We start from the raw sequence: 12,460 nt of genomic DNA on the forward strand, positions 1-12,460 counted from the left end.
GGCTACTGCCCCATGTTACCCTGGCTACTGCCCCATGTTACCCTGGCTACTGCCCCATGTTACCCTGGCTACTGCCCCATGTTGCCCTGGCTACTGCCCCATGTTGCCCTGGCTACTGCCCCATGTTACCCTGGCTACTGCGCCATGTTGCCCTGGCTACTGCCCCATGTTGCCCTGGCTACTGCCCCATGTTACTCCCGTTTGCTCCCCAGCAGTAGATATAGAGGTTGGTAGGTAAGCTGAGACCTCCGGCTTATCTTGGTATTTCGAGAAACATATTTTTCATTCTTGGAACGTTTCTGCACCGCACGAACGATGATATCATGTTCTCTATTCTTTAGATTTTATTTTCAATATTTTTACTGTTTTCCTATTCAATTTGCTATATTTTCATAATTTAGGACTTTTTTTAAACGTAATTTTATTAAGTTATTTTAATTTTACTCTCTGCTTGTAGATCTTCGATATTTTTTCTTAGTTGTACCACTTTGCTCTCGCAAAATTTCGATTAAAAAAAATACTTTTACAAACTTTATTCTTATAAAAAATATAGACTTGACCCAGATGCCCCCCCCTCCCCCGTGCTGCCCACTCTAAACACCCCTCCTCCCCAGTCTTCCTCCTCCTCCTCCTCCTCTTCCTCCTCCAGGCCACTTGGCCAGATGGTGCGCTCTTTCTTTTGTTTACCCATCGGCCCCAGGTTGACCTGAGCGCCCGTAGCGACAGAGGCATGGCCGGGCCCCCGCAGCCCCTCCGCACGCTGCCCGGTGAGTCCCGGAACCCGCGCGTGACTGACCGCACACGCCTTTGGCGGCGTTTCCCCCAGACTGACCATCCCAGCTCCCGGCCAGCTGTTCCCGCTGAGTCCGTCTCTTTGTTGCCGTCAGTCGGGCATGTTCGCGCGCACGTGCCTCCCGCTGAAACGCGCGCGTCGAGCTACCGCGCGACTTCCGTTGTGACCCACCTGAGGACCGCCGTCGCCACTTTTTATTCGTGATTCCTCAAGCGAACTTGTCAAACAGTGATCGGCACAACCGTTAACTTTATGATTGACAGCTGCTGCAGCCAATGAGAGGCCGCACAGGTCTGTGTACGGCGCCGTTGCCACGGCAACGGACCGACATTCCAAAGATGTGGAGCTCTGAGGGCGGGAGCAATTTCCCAGCACGGGTGGGTGCGCGTCTGGAGAAAAACTTTTCAAAACTCCAACAACACTTAAAAACAAACTTCTACAGGTGTTTCCACGCGCGTGCGTCGTTCTTGTTGCCCATAGAAAAAGCAGGAAAAAACGTTGCTGAGTCACTAATCTGCGTCAGACGTGATCAGGAATGAACCGAGAGCCTCACGTTACTAACACCAACACGTTTAAAGCTCAATGCTGTTCCACGGCACGCGCGCTCACAGGTGCATCTCCAGGTCCCGCCCTCTACCTGCGCGTGCCGTGACGTCACACTGGAAGGTCTTCAGAGCGCGTTCCAATGAAGATCTCCTACTCAAAGGCCCTTCTGAAAACATGAAGATGGTCTCTGCCTTAATGGAAAAGTCTGATCAAAACTGGACCGTACCACTTTTCATCTACACGAGTTAAGGACGGTGACCCGGACAACTGCGTATTTTCTGCAGTGACAGCTGGACAGCGGCGTCTTCTGCTCCTCACTAGAACCTCATGAGGTTCTGAGGTTTTCCACTCTTCCACAAGTTCTACATACAGTTCTGCTGGTCACTTGGGGGTCTGATCATCCAGTCTCTGCTTCAGCTGGTCCTAGACACGCTGTATGGGGGTAAGGTCAGGGGTCATTGCTGGCTGTACCATAAAAGCCACTCCCACTTCCTGAAGTCCAGCTGTGATTATTCTGGCACCATGTGGTGGAGCATCATCATCCATGAACAGGAAGTTGGGGGTGTTCTGGTGGAATTGGGGGATGATGATGGTTCTATGACGTCTCTGAGGTCAGAACCTGCAGTGACAAGAACAAGAACCTGGTGATGCTGGTCCAGACTGTTGCTCCTCCCCCACCAAAGTGAACCCTGGAGACCATGTTGACCTCGGCATATCACTCACCTCGCCTTCTCCAGCAACACTGGTGACCATCTTTTCTGCACGGTGACCCGACCCTCATCCGTGATCGGGACGGCAGACCGTGGCTGCATCGACCAGGTCACATGGTCTGTACTGCAAACGTTCACCTGCAGCGCTCGTCTGTCATTCAAGTCAAAGCGGTGGAGTCGGTTGTGAAGGGTTAGTCTGGAGACCCAGTACCCCTCCCATCTGGTAAACGGCCTGCAGCTGTGTGGCGTTTGCTAAATCGCGTCTGAGGTTAGAGAGTGATAGACCCCAACCATGGTTGGGGTCTATCACTCCTGGGTCTGTCACAAACTCTGACAGTAGTTCTGGGTCTTGATGCAAGTCTGCTGATGACCTGACTGCCTACGACCAACCTGAAGGGTCTTGTTGCTATGAATCAGGTTTAAACGTTGGTTATCTTCGTAGGCAACATGTCTAAAATATCATCACATCTGGTTCCAGCAAATAGAAGTTTTAACTGGCTTTCAATTGTTTTTGTTCTTGCGTTTTTTTGTTTGTCACAGACATCTGCAGATCATCAGCATCAGCATGCAGGTATCTCATCATGGCTGCTCCTCTTGTCTGCAGGTTACCTGTCTGGAGGACTGTGACAGGATGGGGCTGCTGACTGGACGGTGTCAGATCTGAGGCCTGCTTTACACCCATCTGCTGCATTTGGAGCCGCCGCTCTGTTTTTCGAAGCTGCCTGACAGATGAAAGGCTCAGAGCGTCTCTGTCAGTAAAGACAAACTAGAGCTCCCCCCAGGACAAAAGGGGGATTCCTGGTACCATGTCTTGGCAGGTGGAGGGGTCATCCAAGAGGCGCCCCTGTGGCGGAGCTGGACTCAACCTGCCGTCCTCCTCGTCCACACAGCATGGTCGTATTCACACGGTGGAGGTTGCGAGGGGGAGGACAGGCTACGGCTTCACCCTGACAGGTCAGAGTCCGTGTGTCCTCAGCTGCATCCTTAAAGGCAGCCCCGCAGACTACGTGGGGTTGCATTCAGGAGACTATATCCTCGCCGTCAACGACATAAATGTCTCCAAGGCGTCCCACGAGGACGTTGTGAAGCTGATTGGACGTTGCTCTGGCGTCCTGAAGCTTGTCATCTCAGAGGGAGACTGCAACTGGCGACACCACCGGCGTACCTCTGGAGGACGCCACCAAAGCAGCAACACGGCGGCAGCGTCCTACCTGGACTCCTGCTCGAGTGACGATGAGCTGGACGCGTTCTATGAGTATAGCAGCCACAGCAGGTCAGGCGGCGGGGCCCGCGCCGCGCGGGGCAAAGCCCCGATGGATTCAAAGCAGCTGGGCATCAACAGAGCCGAGAAGGTGGTGGCGGAGCTGCAGTCTGGAGGAATCTTTAACATGATCTTTGAGAACTCCAGCCACTCCTCCAGCAGCTCGGACAAGGACAGGCCTGGAGTCGGCTGCAAGTCCAACCCACGTCGCCTGTCCGAGCCGGAGTTTCCTCCGTTCCACTCTCGTTGCCAGAGCAACCCCAACCTTCTCTCCAAGGAGGAGATGGCCCATGTCCTGAATGACGACTCCGTGTTCCTGGAGTCCGACGTTCGCCACCTCCACCTTCAGAACCACGACGAGGGAGACGTGGACGTGGAAGGAGGTGCCTTTGGTCTAGAACCTTGCGAAGACATCGTCAACGTGGGAATGATCGCCGGCTATCTGGGCTCGATCGAGCTCGCCTCCACAGGAGCAAACTTAGAGAGTGACAGTTTGCAGGCCATCAGAGGAAGCATGAGGCGCCTCCGGGCCGAGCAGAAGATCCACTCTCTGGTCCTCATGAAGGTGGGCCTGATGCTTTACAAACCAAAGCCTTTAATTCCATAAAGTTCATCGTGTTTGTATCGTTAACTGACTGTCTCGACGGACGTCTTCCGTCTTTGTCAGAGTCGTCATCAGATGAGTCGTCATCAGATGACGACTCTGGCGAAGACGTCCGTCGAAACATGTTGGGTATGTGGAAAGAACACAACCGTGTCTGATAAAAGTCAAGCAAAACCCTTCATTATAAAGTTGGCAGTTTAAAAAAAATACTTTTTAAATATTAATTCCATTCCATTGCTCGCATCTTCTTTGTTAAAACCAGCCTCTTTGCTGTTTTTAACAAACAAGCAAAGATTTTTAACAAATCAAATTCCATTTTTTATCCCCAAAAAAGTTTAGTTTTTGGCCAAATTAGTTGTGAGATGTTAAAACGCCTTCACGTGGAATCCTCATCCGCTCATTTAAGCACACAGTGGAGTCATCAAATAAGTATTTGAAGCTGATTTAGTTGATTTGCCCACTAAAAAAAAAACCACAGTCTGTCCTCCTGATGGTCGGTTTTTTGGACAGTAAGCTAGAAAATCAAGAAATCCACTTTAAAGAATTTAAATACATTTATTTGTGTTTGACTGAGGAAAATGTGTATTTGATCCCCTGGTAACCATTCAGAGTTTGGTTCACACAGACCCGTTAGACTCTCCTTATCAACCGTCTGTCCCCTGTTTGAACTGATCACCTGTAGAAAAGACACCTGTCCACAGAATCAGTCCATCAGACTAGAGAGCTTTCAGTGGATTTAAGGGAGAAGATTGTAGACCTGCACCAGACCAGACTGGACTACAAAGAAGCAGGAGGTTACCATGACAACCGTTGGTGCAGCATCACCATCAATCCTCCTGTAGGTCTGCGGCTCCAAACCAGACCTGACCTGGTGGGGTTTCTGTGATCATGAGAACAGAGAAATCAGGAGTTAGTTGAGGATCTCATTGGTGATGCTTTACATCTAACATCTAGCAGAGTTTTTTTCAACCAGTGTGCCGTGGGAGATGACCAATTCACTGATCTAAAAACATTTCCCATCTCCAGGATATCAGCTCTGTGTTCATCGAAACAGGCCCTGATAAAACACTGAGTAGTTAGGAATATGAAAGATTGTAAAATACTTTTTTCTTTCTGTTTATTTGATTCCATTACAGACACTTTGATCAGAATGGCGGTACTTTAGTGATTTAGCCGCAGCTTCAACTCTGTTTTTTGGAAAAGTCCCGCCCCTTTAACTGTCTCCACCAATCATTCTTGGAGGCTTAATCATACGCCATCAGTCTGACCAATCAGAAGTGGTTAAAGTCTTCACTTCCTTGTTCAGATTCTGCTAATAAAGTCTCTCAGTTCCAACAAAAATACCAGCTAAAGCTCGTCTTTAGCGGTGTAACTTTCCTCAGAATCCGGTGTCAGACCGTGGAACAAGTGAACAAACAATCAAGCGCTGAGATGGAAGTCTGTCTGGCATCGGCTTCAGTTATTGCACTACATCTCCCATGATGCATTGTGTTAAAGTGACAGCTGAGGTTCCATAAAATTGCATGTTGATAAACTGAAGGGAAAAACAACTACCTGGGTAAAATTTCAAATAATTTAATCAAAAATTATTACTGAAAACTAACTTAACTTTTCTTACAACCTTTAGAAAAAACAGCTGCAGCTTCCAGCTTTTTCTGCCACAATTATCACAAAAATGCACGTGAGATTGTAGGGACTGTATATCAATACAGACTATAGAGTGAAATCATCTCCTGAGCCAGAGAATAGGAACTAAAAGGCTAAATCTTCATGGGAATCATCAGTGTTCAGTCCCGGCTGTTGGTTGTGGCAGGTTGCCGTGGTTACGGGTGCTAACGTGTGTTCATTGCATCTACCAGGTCATGCATGACAGTGTGTGCCTGTGCAGTGACAGGGGTCAGGTGCTGGCCACCTACCCTGCGGAAAAGCTGGCGTTCAGCGCCTGCTGTCCGGACGACCGGCGATTTTTCGGGCTGGTCACCATGCAAGCCACGGACGACAGTGGCCACTACAGCCACGGAGGAGACGAAGAGGGCGGGCTCAGGACCTCGTGTCACGTGTTCATTGTGGACCCTGAACTCTGCCTCCATCAGGTAAAAAGAGCGGCAACAGAAAGCGGCATCACTTTATCAGTAGTTTGCAGTTGATCTGTGTAGTGAAGATTTGAGTTCCTGGGGACTTTATTGGGAGGGTTGCAAAGGCACAGGTGGTCAGTGAGTGTAGTTCTGTTAAAAAGGGGAGGTGCAGGATCTCTGGACGTCTGGGGGGGGGCACAGAACCCCACATCTGTGAAGAGGATTGAGAGGGAAGCTGGAGACGTCAGGGTCGACGAGTGCCGATCCTGTTCAGTGAAGAAGTCACACTTCGCTCAGGACAGCATGGGTGCGGGAGTGTCATGATTAGAGGTCTTTAAAGTCTTTGGCTTTCAGCATGAATGATAATGCCGTAAACAAACAAAAAAACAGACAGTCTAGTGACTTTTCCATGGCGTGGTGATCAGACCTCCACTGAGGGAAGAAAAGCTGATTTTCTGAACTTGATCCTCAGAATCCACATGTTCCAGATGTCCAACACAGACTGTTGACCGTCCATTTCAGGTCTCTGCAGAGCTGAGCGATGAGCTATCATTGCCTGTAAATGAGAACTGGACTGAGTGCCCCCCCCCCCCTGGTGTTTTAAACAGGAAGTAGCCATGTTCTTCAAAGATCCAAAATAGACTTTCATTCTATTGCTCTGCTAATGTTTTTAGCATCTTCTTGATAATCCTCGTCTTTTTTACACATCTTATTTTTCTTTACTGCAACTTGTTCTAGTTCTAAACTGACCAATGAGGTGATACCTCAATAAAAGTAGGTGGCACCTGCTGGTCCCTCATATCCAACGTTCCAAACGTTTGATTGACAGTTTCGTGTACCCGCTTTCAAGAGGTGAGAGTGTGGACTTCCAACAAGCTTACTCTTGACTGGAGAGAGTGGTCGCCATAGAAACAATGACTCAGACCCGTCCGCGTTGTTTGGTTCCAACGTACGTATCATAAGAAAAACGGCAGCTGAATTGACTTTGTTTGGTCGGAGCAGGAAGTGATGTCGCCCACTCGGTCCAGGTCTCACATACAGACTATGACCTTTTGATCATGGGATGCTCCTCCCTCTCGTACCTGCAGGTCCACGTGGGAGTGGCCCGGAGGTTCGGCTTCGAGTGCACCCCCGACCCAGACACTGGGGGGTGCCTTGAATTCCCCCCCAGCTCCCAGCCCCTCCTCCAGTTCATCTCTGTCCTGTACCGGGACATGGGCGACAGCATCGAGGGGGTCCGAGCCCGCGCCTTCCAGGACGCGGACAACGACGCCCAGCAGAACCACAGCACCAGCAGTAACAGCGACAGCGGCATCGGGAACTTTCAGCCGGAGGAGAAGAGCAACCGGGTGCTTTTGGTTGACCTCGGAGGCCCCCACAGCCACAGCCACGTCCCCGGCATGCGCCACTGGAACAGTCCACCTTCGTCCCAGCACGTTTGGGGCCCCGCCTTGGGGGCTGCGGCCTCTCTTCCGCCTCCCCCTCCCCCTCCCCTCCTGAGAAACGGTCACTACCTTCATGACCCCCACCTGGCCGACCTCCCCCACCCTCTCCCCCTAGCTCACCCTGACGTCCCTGGCAGGCAATTGCGAGGCATCCACCCACACCACTACTCTGGGAAGCTGGGAGGAGCGGCTGGGGGCGGAGACAGGAGGGGTGGGGGAGGAGCCTCCGGCCAGGATCCTCAGCGTTGGCTGCCGGTCCACGTGCTGAGAGACTGGCGCCAGCAGCACGGCCACCTGCCAGGCCCGAGCAGCGACCAGGAGTCCTACGCAGAGTCCACCGACGGATGGTCCTCAGCCAACTGCAGCACCCTGCCCCCGCCCATGAGCAAGATCCCAGCCGACCGCTACCGGGCCCCCCTGGCCCCCGGAGACCACCTGCAGCCCCCGGGGGGCCAACACCCTCCTCATCCACCTCACCCCCACCACCAGCGGCCGGTGGCGCAGAAAGATGAGTGGGCCAAGAAGCTCTTCGGAGGCGGAGACCGTGAGCGGAGCCGAGGTCGGCGGGGCGACAGGGAGAAGAAACGGAGCTCCAAGGAGGGGGACAAAAAGGTACGGCGCGCCTCTCTACCTTCATTTCAGCTTTTGTCGTTCAGCCGCTCGGGGATCGGTGTGTGTGCTGTGAGAGGGCTGTGCTAAAACTGACAGGGACCTGAGAAGTCCCAGCAGACCCCCCCCACACACACACACACACATTCCTGCTGTACGGCGAGCCGGTTATTGGCGCCATAAATCCTGTGGTCATCGCTCTGCGCTCCAAACTCCTTCCATGGAAAACCCTCGTCTGTGAGCAGAGCGATCAGCATGACTCGTCCTCTGGTGTCAGATCATGTATTATGCAGCAGACGGACGTCCACTCTCACCTGAGAGCCACCTGTTCTCACCTGAACGAGCCGTCAGAGAAGAGAAGACTTCATGTTTCCACCTGCAGGTTTGCTTTTCCTGACGTAAAGTCCTCTTCTGAATGGAAGTGTCCCGGCGCCCCGCAGGGGAAGAGGGGTGTCCTCAGACAGGGCCACCTCTGTCTTTAACCCCTTGTGTACCAGGTGAGGTCCTTGGTTCGATTCCCCCTAAAACACGGTTCTGCCCTGCAGCCGTCCTGATGGTTTTTGCAGTTCTCCTGTCTTTCTGCACCTTTGCGCCTCTTAAAGGGCAAAAAAAAGTGAGAATCCATTAAATAAAACAAAACACAAGTCAGGGGTATCCAAAGGCAGTTTTGACTTTATTATGGGATGGCCAGGGTGATCTACAGCTTAGCAGCCATTTTGTGATAAAGTGACGTCACGTGACGTCACCAGGGGGCGCCAGTGCATCACAGCAGCTCAGGTGTTCGAGGTTTGGCGGGAAAATTAGGATTTTGCTCGAGCGATCTTAACAACATTTCACAGAAAAGCCCCCAGTTTAAAGGGTCTGAATCATGCAAAATCCCCTTCTTGAGTTTTCATGTGTTTTTCTAATGTTCATTCCTCACAAAAACAAGCCCAGTGTTTTTTTAAGCCATCCATTCATTTCTGAGTATTCTTCTGAGCACCAGCCCCTCCCAATCCACAAAAATGACTGGGGTCTCACATTCACACGTATGAAAGTGAGGAACCGCCCCTTCCAGGAAAAGTCCCCTGCCAGCTCCGCCCCCAGGCTAACACACTAACAACCACTTTCTCCGTGGAGCTAGCGGTGATAAGATAAACTCTTATTTTTTATATGCACAATTTGAAAATCCATCTTTGCAAAAGTTCAGAAGACTGTTGCCGACGGCGCCGCGACAAGTGCTGTCCAAATTCAGTGACTCCTTCGAATGCGGCCAACGAATACGGCCATCTTATTCCCCATTTCAAAGAATGCTCTGCTTCTATGCTGACCATATCCCACGATGCATTGCAGCCAAACCTGGAGATTTTCTGACATAGTGTTGGAAATTATTACACATTTTTTTTATAATTACACCCCCCAAGATTAAAAGTTGGATCAAATAAGCCAGGAAAATGTTGAGCTCCATGCCTGATTCACTACTCCTCTCTGTTCTGGACTCACGGTTGCTAGGCGACGGGACATTCGCCTTTGGAACGTTCGGAATGATCTAAAGGCTAGACGCGCCCATATTCACAGCCGTTAGCATCCGACCTGCCGGCTCCACGAAGGACCCGGCCAACGTCGTCCGGAAAAGCCGCGGCCATTGAAGGACGCAGCCCTTGAATTTGGACCCGCCCACAGGCCCTTAAAGTCTAAAACCACACGACATACAGTGTGAACATCCTGGAAATGTGGGCGTGGTTAACAAAAACACCACAAAAAGTTTGCTTTGCTGATAAGAATGAACTCGTCCTGTTTGTCATCCCCACACGACCAAAGAAGAAAATGGTTGCTATGGAGATAAAACCCTTTGGTTTTATTGTTGGCAGTCGCAGAAGGGGAGGGGCGTGTGGCAGCCGATCCGCCTGTGAGGGCGGAGTCAAAAGGGGGCGCCGAGGGCAGCAGTGGTTAGTTCCTGCAACAAACGCTTGGTTTTTATCGTTTGTTCTCTTGCCTCAGGTTTTATTTATCTTTTTATATGATTACTTAGCATTACATTCAGTTTTTTCCAAATCTGTGATCACTTTAACATATTTATTGAGGACTGTGACAATGTTATAACCCCCCCCCCCACACACACATACTTTCACATACTTTTATTTGCAGCTTTGCATCCAAAAACTTCCTTCTGGGAAGTCTGAGGACCTTTATCAACCCTTTTTACTGAAGTATTCTCTGCTACTGTCGGTCAACTTGATGTGGCAGCTCAGCTGATGAGCTGCTGGATGTTTGTTCAGCTTTTTGCGGGTTCTTGCAATCAATTTAAATCGAGCTGTCAATCATCTTTAGGTAGAATTTTTTTTTTGCACCTCTTGATTCGTCCGAGCAGACTCGGAGCTTGTTGTGTTCTTGCTGCCACATGGGGGCGCTGTTCCTCTTCCCCTGGGAGGCACGGGAAGCAGGAGCAGCATTATCTGGAGGAGGAGGTTATTCAAAGCAGAGTCACAGCTAAAGCTGCATCTCAGGAAGTCGAGGCGTTTTCCTCCTGTGGATGGAATCACAGTCTCCTAAAGCAGAAATCCTGTTTCCTTAAATCCACACGGCCGTGGACAGGCACGCTGGTCTGAGCGCTCACAGCGGTTCTGGAGCCGTGGCGCCCTGCTGTAAACAGGAAGGATGCTTGTGACATCATAATGTGTTTGTGTGATAAGAGCTTTCCACAAAAATGTTCTCCTTCGCGTTTGTCTCGGAAAGGATCTCTGATGTAGTTACACCCAAAACGTGCTCTCCACCACCCCCCCTCGCCCCCACACTCCGCCCATAAAAACCTCATTTTGGCTTCTTAGTCTGATGTTCTGAAGGGGGCGAGTGTTTGCGCTCCTGTGGATGCTGACGGAAAAGGGACGCCTGCAGGAGGACGGCGTGACTCGGTTTCCAGGCAACGCCTGGTGAAATGCAGACATTTGGACAGGTGGCAAACCCACACCGATCAGGACGTGTGTTGACAACAACACAGTTTATTGTCCTAAACTCTGAAGCAAGAGGATAAAAGAATACGTCACACATTACAAAAATATTTTAAATTCATCATAAAAGGGACCTTTTTTATCTTTTCTATGAGAATAAATAAGTCTTTCCTTTAAGAACACAGTATTTGTCCACCATAACAGAATTCCTGTATCCTGATATTTTCTGTATCTATTGTCATGATATTTTTCAACACAAGTAACAAATGAAAAAACAAAACACTTTGGCATTTAGAGCACTAAGGTATGAACCCAGTAGTTAAACATTTTCATAAAATAAGACATTTGTGGTTCGGTCCCGCAGTCGTCCTGGACTGAAGGACCGGATTGTTTTTGCAATTCTTCCTTCTTCCCTGCCACAAACTCAAAAACTCACCAAAACTTACAGGCACCCAGTGAAAACCGATAACACATTTCTGTTGTAGTAAACGACCCCCCCCACCCCCCAAAAAAACAAAAAAAAATGATGACATGACAGCGGGAGAAACCATCAACAAAATCAATGGGGCCAAAATCTCTTATGGGGCTTCAAAAATATTTACAAAATTCAACAATGAAGCCAAAACACGTGTGTTGGTGATATCCTAAGTTTTGAAATGATTATGGGATGGCCATCTTCATCTGCATCCATCTGTTCCTCTGATGGATTCATTCCTGATCCATCCAGGGGCCTCATTAATAAAGGTTGCGTACGCACAAAAGAAGGCGTACGCCACTCTCTACGCAATAGTTGAGATTTATAAAAAGCAAACTTGACGGGAAAATGTGCGGTCCTTCAAGCTCTGACCCAGGCGTACGCACAAAAACGGGTGGAATGAGAAACGGCGACGCCGTCGGCAGATGGAAGAAACACGTGAAAGTGAAAATGACAATCCTGCCTCTCAGAAATAACATGAAGACTTCACAAAGCAAGTCTGACAATTAACAGCTACACCAACACCCGTTGGATCGATCAGCAGTGAAACAAATAAAAAAATCAAATGAAAATTACAACAGAAATTCAAATGAACACATATTTGCAAAAAGAAAAGTGAAATATGTTCTGCAATATTGGCATGTTGTGCAATTCATCCTCATAAATAATATATTTAACAGAACGAAATAATGTACAAAACTGATATTAAAACGTAACTTCACTCAATGTGAAGTAGAAGTTATCGTTGGCGAGGTGGAAAAGAGGAGAAAATGTTGTTTGGAGGGCACAGTGTGGGCATTACTAATGCCAAAAAGGCACGTGAGCGGCAAACGGTGGCAGACGCCGTAAATGCTGTAGCCTCACAACCTCGGACCGTGGTTAAATAAAAAAGAAATGGTCGGACATCAAAGTCGAGGCAAAAACACGTCTAGCGCTGCATCGCCAGAGTGTGTCTGCCACGGGGGGGACACACCGGAGCTGACCCCTCTTGATGAGGGATGCGGCAATAATTGGG

The 12,460-nt window shown here is 49.6% G+C and overlaps 1 protein-coding gene across 11 annotated transcripts in view; it reads left to right on the top strand.

Annotated features, from left to right (window-relative positions):
* The first annotated feature begins 626 nt into the window (after positions 1-626).
* The window catches only part of rgs12b (regulator of G protein signaling 12b), a 77,405-nt gene continuing 65,571 nt past the window's right edge, over positions 627-12,460 (top strand). For 9 of the 11 annotated variants that reach the window (XM_078953037.1, XM_078952830.1, XM_078952908.1 and 6 more), the window contains exons 1-4: positions 627-767; positions 2,654-3,875; positions 5,774-6,007; positions 7,078-8,046. In XM_078953037.1, the coding sequence (XP_078809163.1) occupies positions 2,856-3,875; positions 5,774-6,007; positions 7,078-8,046 (2,223 nt within the window). In that variant the 5' untranslated portion in view covers positions 627-767; positions 2,654-2,855. Of the gene's footprint in view, positions 768-1,951; positions 2,167-2,653; positions 3,876-5,773; positions 6,008-7,077; positions 8,047-12,460 lie in introns of those variants that run through there. The other 2 variants (XM_078952872.1, XM_078953217.1) reach the window with 2 other exon arrangements.

The sequence above is a fragment of the Oryzias latipes genome, chromosome 1 (assembly GCF_053564925.1).
Source record: "Oryzias latipes strain Hd-rR chromosome 1, Olatipes_Hd-rR_3.1".
Taxonomy (NCBI): Eukaryota; Metazoa; Chordata; class Actinopteri; order Beloniformes; family Adrianichthyidae; genus Oryzias; species Oryzias latipes.